Genomic DNA, 12,064 nt, shown 5'->3' on the forward strand with positions numbered 1-12,064 from the left:
TAGATGGGAGGAGCTTGTGGTGTCTTAGTAGATGGGAGGAGCTTGTGGTGTCTCAGTAGATGGGAGGGGCAGACTGATTTATGGTCTCTATCTGGTGAAGACATCGCTGCCATGTAAGACATGGATACAGAATAATCCTGCATGTATAATAATGAGTCGGCCTCCTGGTTCTGGGTGGATTACTGAGATATTGGTTTTGGGGCGGGGGCACTTTAAGAATCTTGGGCTTTCTTGGACCACCAGGAAGGAGAATAATTTGTTGGACTTGTGCTATTAAATATCCCTGGAGGAATCTGTCTGCAGTGTCCGGGCTCAGGGGCTGAAGTCATCAGCTAATTAGGGCTCCATAGAGGGGTCACTCTGTGGGGATGATGGGGGTTATTCCTGGCATCCTGACGTTATTGAGGATGATAAAGACGCGTCCGTCATGTTCAGCCTTTATATACAGTAAAAAAAAAAAAAACATCTATACTGAGAACATATATAAACGAGAGGAGGCCGGTAGAACGTCTCTCCTCCCCGGACTCTAACTCTTCCCCTTCATCTTGCCCCCATCATCCCGGGGTGAGGGGGGTATTTTACATTTCAGGCTCCGCGTCCATACAAGATTCCCATGGGTTCCTGGGCATCCGGGGAAGAGAGATGATCACGAGGGCAATCCCACAGATGAAGAGGAGCACAAAAGCCGAGCAGGCGCAGGCGAAAGACCAGGAGTAGTAGTACTCAATCCAGACCGTCTCCTTACTGTCAATCATCCGGTGCACGGACTGACGGATAACCTCAGCAGAGATGATTATGCACAGTCCTGAAAGACAGAGCACAGGCCGGGGTAATAATCCGCAGGTGTCATGCGGTATTACATTTCGGGTGGTGACGCGGTGGCCGTGACCGGTCTGTTCATCACACTTTACATTTAAAGGGAGACTGTACAATGTCCTATCAGAATCCAACTAGTGGGGGCAATATGCCCTATTACTGCCCTCTATGGTAGCAGAGGGGGCTATTAAAGTTAATGCCCCGGCTGGCCTGTGGGCAGAGGGACCCTGGACTTACCTGAGAACATATAGAAGAGTCCGGCCGGCTTCAGAAGATAGTCCAGCTTCTGCTTGAAGGAGAGCAGCGTACACACAGTGCCCATGGTCATGAAGCCGACCCCGATGATGGCGATGGCGGCGGCCGAAATGCTGTACTCTGCGAAGATAAAAAAAACGTACAGCCATCAGCAGCCTCTTACCAGTGGCCGACCCTTTCCAAAGCCTGAATGTGCCCAATGATGGGACTGGAGGAACGGAGTATATGCCTCAGGCTTAAAAAATACATCCTGACCTAGGCCTGCTCACACAGCTGATATGTTACAATGTATCAGGAGAGAGATGTATGCTGTGTATACCTCACAGAGGATTGTCTAGACTGGATACAATTGTAACAAACCTCAGCTGTGAGAGTTATTAAATCAGGAGCGGTTTTTAGCCTTTAGATATAAACAATGTTTCCATTCACTGACAGCCAGTATTGGAAACTATGAAGAATCGAAACATAAAGTCTGTTCGAAACGTCCAGGACGTTATCATCATCATTAGAGGATATCAGGGACGGGTCTAATGTGAGAAGCTGCTGTGGATGTTCCCAGGGGGCTGCGGCCTGTAATCCCGGGAGGTGTAAATCCCTCTATTAACAGCTGTGAATGATTCCCTTGTCCTCAGCCGTCAGCGGAGATCATGGGATCTATCAGTACAATGGTCTCATTAGGACCCCCTCCCCTCTCCTGCAGTGTGGACTGATTACTAGATTTACACGTCTTCATGTTATAGCCCCTCACCCATGTTAATTAAATTACTGGCGACGCCAAAATCCCCATCATCTGATGCCGCTCCAACTCCATGCACTGCCCTGCTTAAACTCACATATACATGAATGTCCCTGCCTACCCTGCACCCTCATGCCACTCTGTTCTGTTACCGGTCCTTCTCTAACCCCTCCCCATGCACCCGCTGTCACATTGCTCCACCTTACATCCCCCATTATGCACCATCCTGTCTTCACTCCTTCACCGTGCACCCTCATGTCAGCTTTACCTGCTCCTGCCTAACCCTCCATTCAGGGGCGGAGCAATAAGAAACGGCAAAAGTGTCATAAGGAATCTTCTGTTCCTTAGGACTATGGATGACCTGTTGGTGCCCAGTATCTTCAGTTTACGGCTCTGCCTCCATGTTGCACCCTCATGTAACTTTGTCCTGCCTCCGCCCCTCCCCATGCACCCTCATGTCACTTTGTCCTGCCTCCTTCCCTCCCCATGCACCCTCATGTCACTTTGTCCTGCCTCCTCCCCTCCCCATGCACCCTCATGTCACTTTGTCCTGTCTCCGCTCCTCCCCGTGCACCTTCATGTCACTGTCCTGCCTCCGCTCCTCCACCGTGCACCCTCATGTGACTGTCCTGCCTCCGCTCCTCCCCAGTGCACCCTCATGTCACTGTCCTGCCTCCGCTCCTCCCCATGCACCCTCATGTCAATTTGTCCTGCCTCTGCCCCTCCCCATGCACCCTTCTGTCACTTTGTTCTGCCTCCGCTACTCCCCGTGCACCCTCACGTCACTTTGTCCTGCCTCCGCCCCTCCCCATGCACCCTCATGTCACTTTGTCCTGCCTCCACTCCTCCCCGTGCACCCTCATGTCACTTTGTCCTGCCTCTGCTCTTCCCCGTGCATTCCCATGTCACTTTGTCCTGCCTCCGCCCCTCCCCATGCACCCTCATGTCACTTTGTCCTGCCTCCTCCCCTCCCCATGCACCCTCATATCACTTTGTCCTGCCTCCGCTACTCCCCGTGCACCCTCATGTCACTTTGTCCTGCCTCCACTCATCCCCGTGCACCCTCACGTCACTTTGTCCTGCCTCCGCCCCTCCCCATGCACCCTCATGTCACTTTGTCCTGCCTCCACTCCTCCCCGTGCACCCTCATATCACTTTGTCCTGCCTCTGCTCTTCCCCGTGCATTCCCATGTCACTTTGTCCTGCCTCCACCCCTCCCCATGCACCCTCATGTCACTTTGTCCTGCCTCCTCCCCTCCCCATGCACCCTCATGTCACTTTGTCCTGTCTCCGCCCCTCCCCCGTGCACCCTCATGTCACCCCTCCCTCTTTTTCCTCCCAGACTCGCACTTACCTTTCTGAGTGGTGACTTGTAAGATCTTGGCGTTCTCTCCGGAGGTGAAGTGCTTGAAGTAAGAGCAGTTAACATCTGGAAGAGAGGGGAGAGGTCAGCGGGGACATTTAGTCACTGACTAAAGTGCTGCATTGTGGGTTATAGCAACATTGACACCTAGAGGTGATAGAGAGGTATTGCATACTGAATACAATCCATGCACAGCGCCCTCTGGAGCCCATCAGGGGTAAGTACAGACATTTTGCATGCTGTTGATTTGTGTTGTTACATTCTCGTTACAGTTTCAGTTCTATTAATTTTTATTTTATTTTAGGTCGACGACTGCACAAAGCAGATCTCCTGCGAAGCTGGCGGCGTGACGACCGCCTCCGGTCAATATTTCCGGCGCAGTGAGTATAAATAGTCTTTTTTTCTTTTTTACACTGGAGAAGCGGCGCCGCAGCGCAGACTGCGACTCTCACCGCTCCCAGCAGCTGTCTGAACCGAACACATTTCCTGCAGGTTTTCTGGTTCATTACTGCGATTACCGGATTGTGGGCCGCAGAAAACACGAGCTGTCGCATCACATCACGTCACCGCCGCTCGGACCCTTCCCCCGACAACTCCGATATCTCACAATATTTTTCGCTTTTTCAAAGACTTGGTGACATTTTACCTTGAGATGCACGGAGGTTAAAAGACCGGTACACCAAGAGAAGCAGCAGCTTGGTCCCCTATTACAGATAGAGCAGTGGGGGAGGATTTCTGCTGCAGCAAGCTACCTCCCAGCCAGAGATTGGTCTGATTTAAAGGGGTTGTCCAAGATTTAAAAAACATATCCAAAAACAGCGCCGCTCCTGTCTACCGGTTGTGTCTGGTACTGCAGCTCTGCTATTGAAGTGAATGGGACTGCTCTGCAATACCCGTCACAACCTGTAGACAGGTGCGGCTCTGTTTTTGGAAGAAAGCAGCTGCGTTTTTTTCAAATCCTGGTCGACCCCTTTTAAGGTCAGTGAGAGAGGGGGACACACAGGAGCCTTGTATTGCATCCTTTTTGGGCGGTGTTCCCCCATTGGTCAGGATGTAAGGGGCGGACCGAGGCCATTAAACGCTTATAGTCTTATTATTAATACAGTGGGGCATAAATATACACGCGCCCGTAGAACTGTGGAGGAAGGAGCGTTGGTTGACGTGACTGTTCTGACCCGACGTCAGGCGCCATTTAGATCTACTGTTCAATATTGGTCCCCGAGGTCAATCCCAGCCACATAATCCGGTGGTATTTCTCCGTCTCCTCCTTGTCGCTGAGCGGTCACATTCCGACGTGTCCAGAATTTCTCCTAATACCGTTATGTTATCAGGAAAAATCCTCGTTCATTAGCAAGATATCACCTTACACTCGCCTGGCGGCCCGTCATGTAGCAGCTGCGCGGGGAATGATGATGGGTGATCTGTCCCGGGTGTGGCCAGATGAACATTTCTGTCTCTATTTATCACTGTAGGTGCTGATTTGCAGCTTATGACTCCGCAGGCAATAGACAAGCACCCCCGGTGGATGATTTGGTGAATTACATTGTAAGTAAAATGCGGTTAGACCTGTAAATCCAACGTATTGATGAATTTGTGGTATTCTCTCTATTCTAACCCAACTTCCTATAAAGCCCCTGCACTGGAGGCACGGAAACCCTGTATATACTCCAACATTATGTATCTAGCACTTGTCTGCTACTGCGTCTTTAAGAGAAAGACTCCATCCACGTGTGAATCATTCCTGATCATGTGACCCGATATGGCACCCCACCCCACATACAGCGCTCTTCTGGTAGAGACCCGACCACTCGACCCAAGAGCTGAACATCAAGTGGCACCGCAGTCTTCACAGTAAAGTTAGTACAAGTTTTCTATCAGCGGGGAAGATTTATACCATTGCGCTCTGCTCTTCCGGCCAGAAGTGACTGATAACAGAGGACAACAGCCCTGACACTGCAGCACCATAGAAATGATACAATGTGTATAATATGTCTTGCAAGTTGCGCCAAATTCCTTACAACAAATGCAACATTTTGATACCTTCTAAACTAGGTGTAGTGGCCCTTTAAATCGCAGGGGGTCCCTATCCCAGCTTGTAAACTGATGTTTAGAGCAATAAGTACCAAGCAACCTAGTGCATCATGGGAAGATTGCGTGATATCTCGCGAGAGATCAGTCTTGTCCTCGTCTGCCGGGAGCTGAAGAGTTAGAGCGTGCGCGCGCACGTGCTCTCCTCTCTCCGGTTCTCGCTGTAACGATGTCCCTAGCTGATTGGACAGTGTCACAGCGATGTTACACGCCCCCTTGCATTACACGCCCCATTGACTGTTCAGGGGGTTATTTTAAATATCGGCCAAATATAACGGCACCGATATCTAAATAACGGAGGAGGGTAGGAGAAATATGTAAAGTGCCCCCAGGGTTTGTGCAGCCCGGCCCATTATATGCCGCACATGTATTGGGCAGGTGAAAGGTTCTCTTTAATTGTAGCAGTCTAGTGTGGAAACCGCAACATGAGCACAGCACCAGTGTGAACGCTCCCCTATGTCAGGAGTGTGATATGTCTGGAAGAGGGGGGGGGCAGGAGTATCTACAAGTAACGGAAAATATAGGGGAATCTCACCAGACTATGTGTCAGATGCATAAATATGTATTCGGTGCATGTGTATAGAGGTAAGAACAATTAGACAGGTGTAACCCACCAGGTGTATAGGGCTGATGACGGGTGTATAGGGCTGATGACGGGCGTATCGGGCTGATGACGGGTGTATAGGGCTGATGACGGGTGTATAGGGCTGATGACGGGTGTATAGGGCTGATGACGGGGGTATAGGGCTGATGACGGGCGCATAGGGCTGATGACGGGCGTATAGGGCTGATGACGGGCGTATAGGGCTGATGACGGGCGTATAGGGCTGATGACGGGGGTATAGGGCTGATGACGGGCGCATAGGGCTGATGACGGGCGCATAGGGCTGATGACGGGCGAATAGGGCTGATGACGGGCGTATGGGAATGATTACGTGCGTATCGGGCAGATGACGGGCGTATCGGGCAGATGACGGGCGTATCGGGCTGCTGACGGGCGTATCGGGCTGCTGACGGGCGTATCGGGCTGCTGACGGGCGTATCGGGCTGCTGACGGGCGTATCGGGCTGCTGACGGGCGTATCGGGCTGCTGACGGGCGTATCGGGCTGCTGACGGGCGTATAGGGCTGATGACGGGCGTATAGGGCTGATGACGGGCGTATAGGGCTGATGACGGGCGTATAGGGCTGATGACGGGCGTATAGGCCTGATGACGGGCGTATAGGCCTGATGACGGGCGTATAGGCCTGATGACAGGCGTATAGGAGTGCTGACCGGTGTAACCCACCAGGTGTATAGGGCTGATAACGGGCGTATAGGACTGATGACGGGCGTATAGGGCTGATGACGGGCGTATAGGGCTGATGACGGGCGTATAGGGCTGATGACGGGCGTATAGGGCTGATGACGGGCGTATAGGGCTGATGACGGGCGTATAGGGCTGATGACGGGCGTATGGGAATGATTACGTGCGTATCGGGCAGATGACGGGCGTATCGGGCAGATGACGGGCGTATCGGGCAGATGACGGGCGTATCGGGCAGATGACGGGCGTATCGGGCAGATGACGGGCGTATCGAGCTGCTGACGGGCGTATCGGGCTGCTGACGGGCGTATCGGGCTGCTGACGGGCGTATCGGGCTGCTGACGGGCGTATCGGGCTGCTGACGGGCGTATAGTGCTGCTGACGGGCGTATAGTGCTGCTGACGGGCGTATAGGGCTGCTGACGGGCGTATAGGGCTGCTGACGGGTGTATAGGGCTGCTGACGGGTGTATAGGGCTGCTGACGGGTGTATAGGGCTGCTGACGGGCGTATAGGGCTGATGGGCGTATAGGGCTGATGACGGGCGTATAGGGCTGATGACGGGCGTATAGGACTGATAACATGTGTAACCCACCAGGTGTTTAGGACTGATGACGGGCGTATAGGGCTGATGACGGGCGTATAGGGCTGATGACGGGTGTATAGGGCTGATGACATGTGTAACCCACATGGTGTATAGGACTGATGACGGGTGTATAGGGTTGATGACAGGTGTATAGGACTGATGACATGTGTAACCCACATGGTGTTTAAGACTGATGAAGGGCGTATGGGGCTGCTGACGGGCGTATGGGGCTGCTGACGGGCGTATGGGGCTGCTGACGGGCGCATAGGGCTGATGACGGGCGCATAGGGCTGATGACGGGCGCATAGGGCTGATGACGGGCGCATAGGGCTGATGACGGGCGCATAGGGCTGATGACGGGCGCATAGGGCTGATGACGGGCGTATAGGGCTGATGACGGGCGTATGGGATTGATGATGGGCGTATCCGGCAGATGACGGGCGTATCGGGCAGATGACGGGCGTATCGGGCTGCTGACGGGCGTATCGAGCTGCTGACGGGCGTATCGGGCTGCTGACGGGCGTATGGGACTGCTGACGGGCGTATCGGGCTGCTGACGGGCGTATCGGGCTGCTGACGGGCGTATCGGGCTGCTGACGGGCGTATCGGGCTGCTGACGGGCGTATCGGGCTGCTGACGGGCGTATCGGGCTGCTGACGGGCGTATCGGGCTGCTGACGGGCGTATCGGGCTGCTGACGGGCGTATAGGGCTGCTGACGGGCGTATAGGGCTGATGACGGGCGTATAGGGCTGATGACGGGCGTATAGGCCTGATGACGGGCGTATAGGAGTGCTGACCGGTGTAACCCACCAGGTGTATAGGGCTGATAACGGGCGTATAGGACTGATGACGGGCGTATAGGGCTGATGACGGGCGTATAGGGCTGTTGACGGGCGTATAGGGCTGATGACGGGCGTATAGGGCTGATGACGGGCGTATAGGGCTGATGACGGGCGTATAGGGCTGATGACGGGCGTATAGGGCTGATGACGGGCGTATAGGGCTGATGACGGGCGTATGGGAATGATTACGGGCGTATCGGGCAGATGACGGGCGTATCGGGCAGATGACGGGCGTATCGGGCAGATGACGGGCGTATCGGGCTGCTGACGGGCGTATCGGGCTGCTGACGGGCGTATCGGGCTGCTGACGGGCGTATCGGGCTGCTGACGGGCGTATCGGGCTGCTGACGGGCGTATCGGGCTGCTGACGGGCGTATCGGGCTGCTGACGGGCGTATCGGGCTGCTGACGGGCGTATAGTGCTGCTGACGGGCGTATAGGGCTGCTGACGGGCGTATAGGGCTGCTGACGGGCGTATAGGGCTGCTGACGGGCGTATAGGGCTGCTGACGGGCGTATAGGGCTGATGACGGGCGTATAGGGCTGATGACGGGCGTATAGGGCTGATAACATGTGTAACCCACCAGGTGTTTAGGACTGATGACGGGCGTATAGGGCTCATGACGGGCGTATAGGGCTGATGACGGGCGTATAGGGCTGATGACAGGCGTATAGGGCTGATGACGGGCGTATAGGGCTGATGACGGGCGTATAGAGCTGATGACCGGTGTAACCCACCAGGTGTATAGGACTGATGACGGGTGTATAGGGTTGATGACAGGTGTATAGGACTGATGACATGTGTAACCCACATGGTGTTTAAGACTGATGAAGGGCGTATGGGGCTGATGACGGGCGTATGGGGCTGAAGACGGGCGTGTGGGGCTGACGACGGGCGTGTGGGGCTGACGACGGGCGTGTGGGGCTGACGACGGGCGTGTGGGTCTGACGACGGGCGTGTGGGTCTGACGACGGGCGTGTGGGTCTGACGACGGGCGTGTGGGTCTGACGACGGGCGTGTGGGTCTGACGACGGGCGTGTGGGTCTGACGACGGGCGTGTAGGGCTCACGACGGGCGTATAGGGCTGACGTGTGTTGGCTTACGTGTTATCTTGAGAAAGGAACGGTCAGGTTCAGTGGACTGTATATAGCTGTAGTGCCATATTTATTTTCTATACATGAGGTCCGTCCTATAATTCAGGCCCTTAGGGAATCTCCTGTCCATTAAGGATCCACATGACCTCCCTGTGTATAAGGGTCTCCCCCAGTCCCCCCTCTCTTGGGTTTCAGGACCTTCTCTATGGGGAAAACTTTCATTCATTTGATATTATTGGTGCGTAACAATAAAGTGTTTGGAAACGTTGCGCTGTGTTACGTGTTGGATGTCAGACAGATGTTCGCTGATACGCCGTTTTTTAGGGGGTTATAAATATAGTTTTCTACTTTTTGTGTCCGTGATATTTTTCGCTGGGATTAGATTGATATTGGAGTACACATTTCTATACAGGCGCATGTGGTGGGTTTTCTATATGGGCCGCATGTGATGGGTTTTCTATACGGGCTGCATGTGGTGGGTTTTCTATATGGGCCGCATGTGATGGGTTTTCTATATGGGCCGCATGTGATGGGTTTTCTATACAGGCACATGTGGTGGGTTTTCTATATAGGCGCATGTGATGGGTTTTCTATACAGGCGCTTGTGGTGGGTTTTCTATACGGGCACATGTGATGGGTTTTCTATACGGGCCGCATGTGATGGGTTTTCTATATGGGCCGCATGTGTTGGGTTTTATATACGGGTCGCATGTGATGGGATTTCTATACGGGCCGCATGTAATAGGTTTTCTATACAGGCACATATGGTGGGTTTTCTATATGGGCGTATATGATGGGTTTTCTATACAGGCCGCATGTGATGGGGTTTTCTATACAGGCGCATGTGATGGGTTTTCTATATGGGCCACATGTAATGGGTTTTCTATAAGGGCCACATGTGATGGATTTTCTATACGGGCGCATGTGATGGGTTTTCTATACGGACCGCATGTGATGGGTTTTCTATATGGGGCGCATGTGATGGGTTTTCTATACGGGCCGCATGTGATGGAATTTCTATACGGGCCGCAGGTAATGGGTTTTCTATACAGGCACATATGGTGGGTTTTCTATACGGGCCGCATGTGATGGGTTTTCTATACGGGCCGCATGTGATGACTTTTCTATACGGGCCGCATATGATGGGTTTTCTATATGGGCCGCATGTGTTGGGTTTTATATACGGGTCGCATGTGATGGGTTTTCTATACGGGCCGCATGTAATAGGTTTTCTATACAGGCACATATGGTGGGTTTTATATACGGGTCGCATGTGATGGGTTTTTTACTATACGGGCCGCATGTAATAGGTTTTCTATACAGGCACATATGGTCGTTTTTCTATATGGGCGCATGTGATGGGTTTTCTATACAGGCCGCATGTGATGGGTTTTCTATAGGGGCGCATGTGATGGGTTTTCTATACAGGCGCATGTGATGGGTTTTCTATATAGGCGCATGTGATGGGTTTTCTATACGGGCCGCATGGGGTGGGTTTTCTATACGGGCCACATGTGATTGGGATTTCTATACAGGCCACATGTAATGGGTTTTCTATACGGGCCGCATGTGATGGCTTTTCTATACGGGCCGCATGTAATAGGTTTTCTATACAGGCACACATGGTGGGTTTTCTATATGGGCGCATGTGATGGGTTTTCTATACGGGCCGCATGTGATGGGTTTTCTATACGGGCCGAATGTGATGGGTTTTCTATACAGGCACATGTGGTGGGTTTTCTATATAGGCGCATGTGATGGGTTTTCTATACAGGCGCTTGTGGTGGGTTTTCTATATGGGCCGCATGTGGTGGGTTTTCTATATGGGCCGCATGTGGTAGGTTTTCTATACGGGCCGCATGTGATGGGTTTTCTATACGGGCCGCATGTGGTGGGTGTTCTATGCGGGCCGCATGTGATGGGTTTTCTATACGGGCCACATGTGATGGGATTTCTATACGGGCCGCATGTGATGGGTTTTCTATACAGGCCGCATGTGATGGGTTTTCTATACGGGCGCATGTGATGGGTTTTCTATACGGGCCACATGTAATGGGTTTTCTATAAGGGCCGCATGTGATGGGTTTTCTATACGGACGCATATGATGGGTTTTCTATACGGGCACATATGGTGGGTTTTCTATACGGGCACATGTGATGGGTTTTCTATATAGGCGCATGTGATGGGTTTTCTATACGGGCCGCATGTGATGGGATTTTTATACGGGCTGCATGTTACATAGTTACATAGTTACATAGTTAGTACGGCTGAAAAAAGACACATGTCCATCAAGTTCAACCAAGGGAAGGGAAAAGGGAAGGAAAAATTTCTACACATAGGAGCTAATATTTTTTTGTTCTAGGAAATTATCTAACCCTTTTTTAAAGCCATCTACTGTCCCTGCTGTGACCAGCTCCTGCGGTAGGCTATTCCATAAATTCACAGTTCTCACTGTAAAGAAGCCTTGTCGCCTCTGCAGCTTGAACCTTTTTTTCTCCAGACGGAGGGAGTGCCCCCTTGTTTTTTGAGGGGGTTTTACAAGGAACAGGATTTCACCATATTTTTTGTATGTGCCATTAATATATTTATATAAGTTAATCATGTCCCCCCTTAGTCGTCTTTTTTCAAGGCTAAATAGGTTTAATTCTTTCAATCTTTCCTCATAACTTAAATTCTCCATGCCCCTTATTAGCTTCGTTGCTCTTCTTTGTATTTTTTCCAACTCCAGGGCATCCTTTCTATGAACTGGAGCCCAGAACTGAACTGCATATTCTAGATGAGGCCTCACTAATGCTTTGTAAAGTGGCATTATTACATCCCTGTCCCGCGAGTCCATGCCTCTTTTAATACACGACAATATCCTGCTGGCCTTTGATGGCCTGTGATGGGTTTTCTATACTGGCCGCATGTGGTGGGTTTTCTATACGGCCGCATGTGATGGGTTTTCTATACGGGCGCATGTGATGGGTTTTCTATACG

At 52.1% G+C, this 12,064-nt stretch overlaps 1 protein-coding gene across 1 annotated transcript; it reads right to left on the reverse strand.

Annotated features, from left to right (window-relative positions):
* Window positions 1–385: 385 nt before the first annotated feature.
* CACNG1 (calcium voltage-gated channel auxiliary subunit gamma 1) lies at window positions 386–3,246 on the reverse strand (the record flags this gene model as incomplete). The annotated part of the gene is made up of 3 exons (XM_075843792.1): window positions 386–805; window positions 1,054–1,191; window positions 3,162–3,246. Coding segments are annotated over 3 exons (450 nt in total), but the record flags the coding sequence as incomplete, so codon positions are not given.
* Between the last annotated feature and the right edge of the window lie 8,818 nt (window positions 3,247–12,064).

This window comes from Rhinoderma darwinii, chromosome 12 (genome assembly GCF_050947455.1).
Source record: "Rhinoderma darwinii isolate aRhiDar2 chromosome 12, aRhiDar2.hap1, whole genome shotgun sequence".
Classification (NCBI taxonomy): domain Eukaryota; kingdom Metazoa; phylum Chordata; class Amphibia; order Anura; family Rhinodermatidae; genus Rhinoderma; species Rhinoderma darwinii.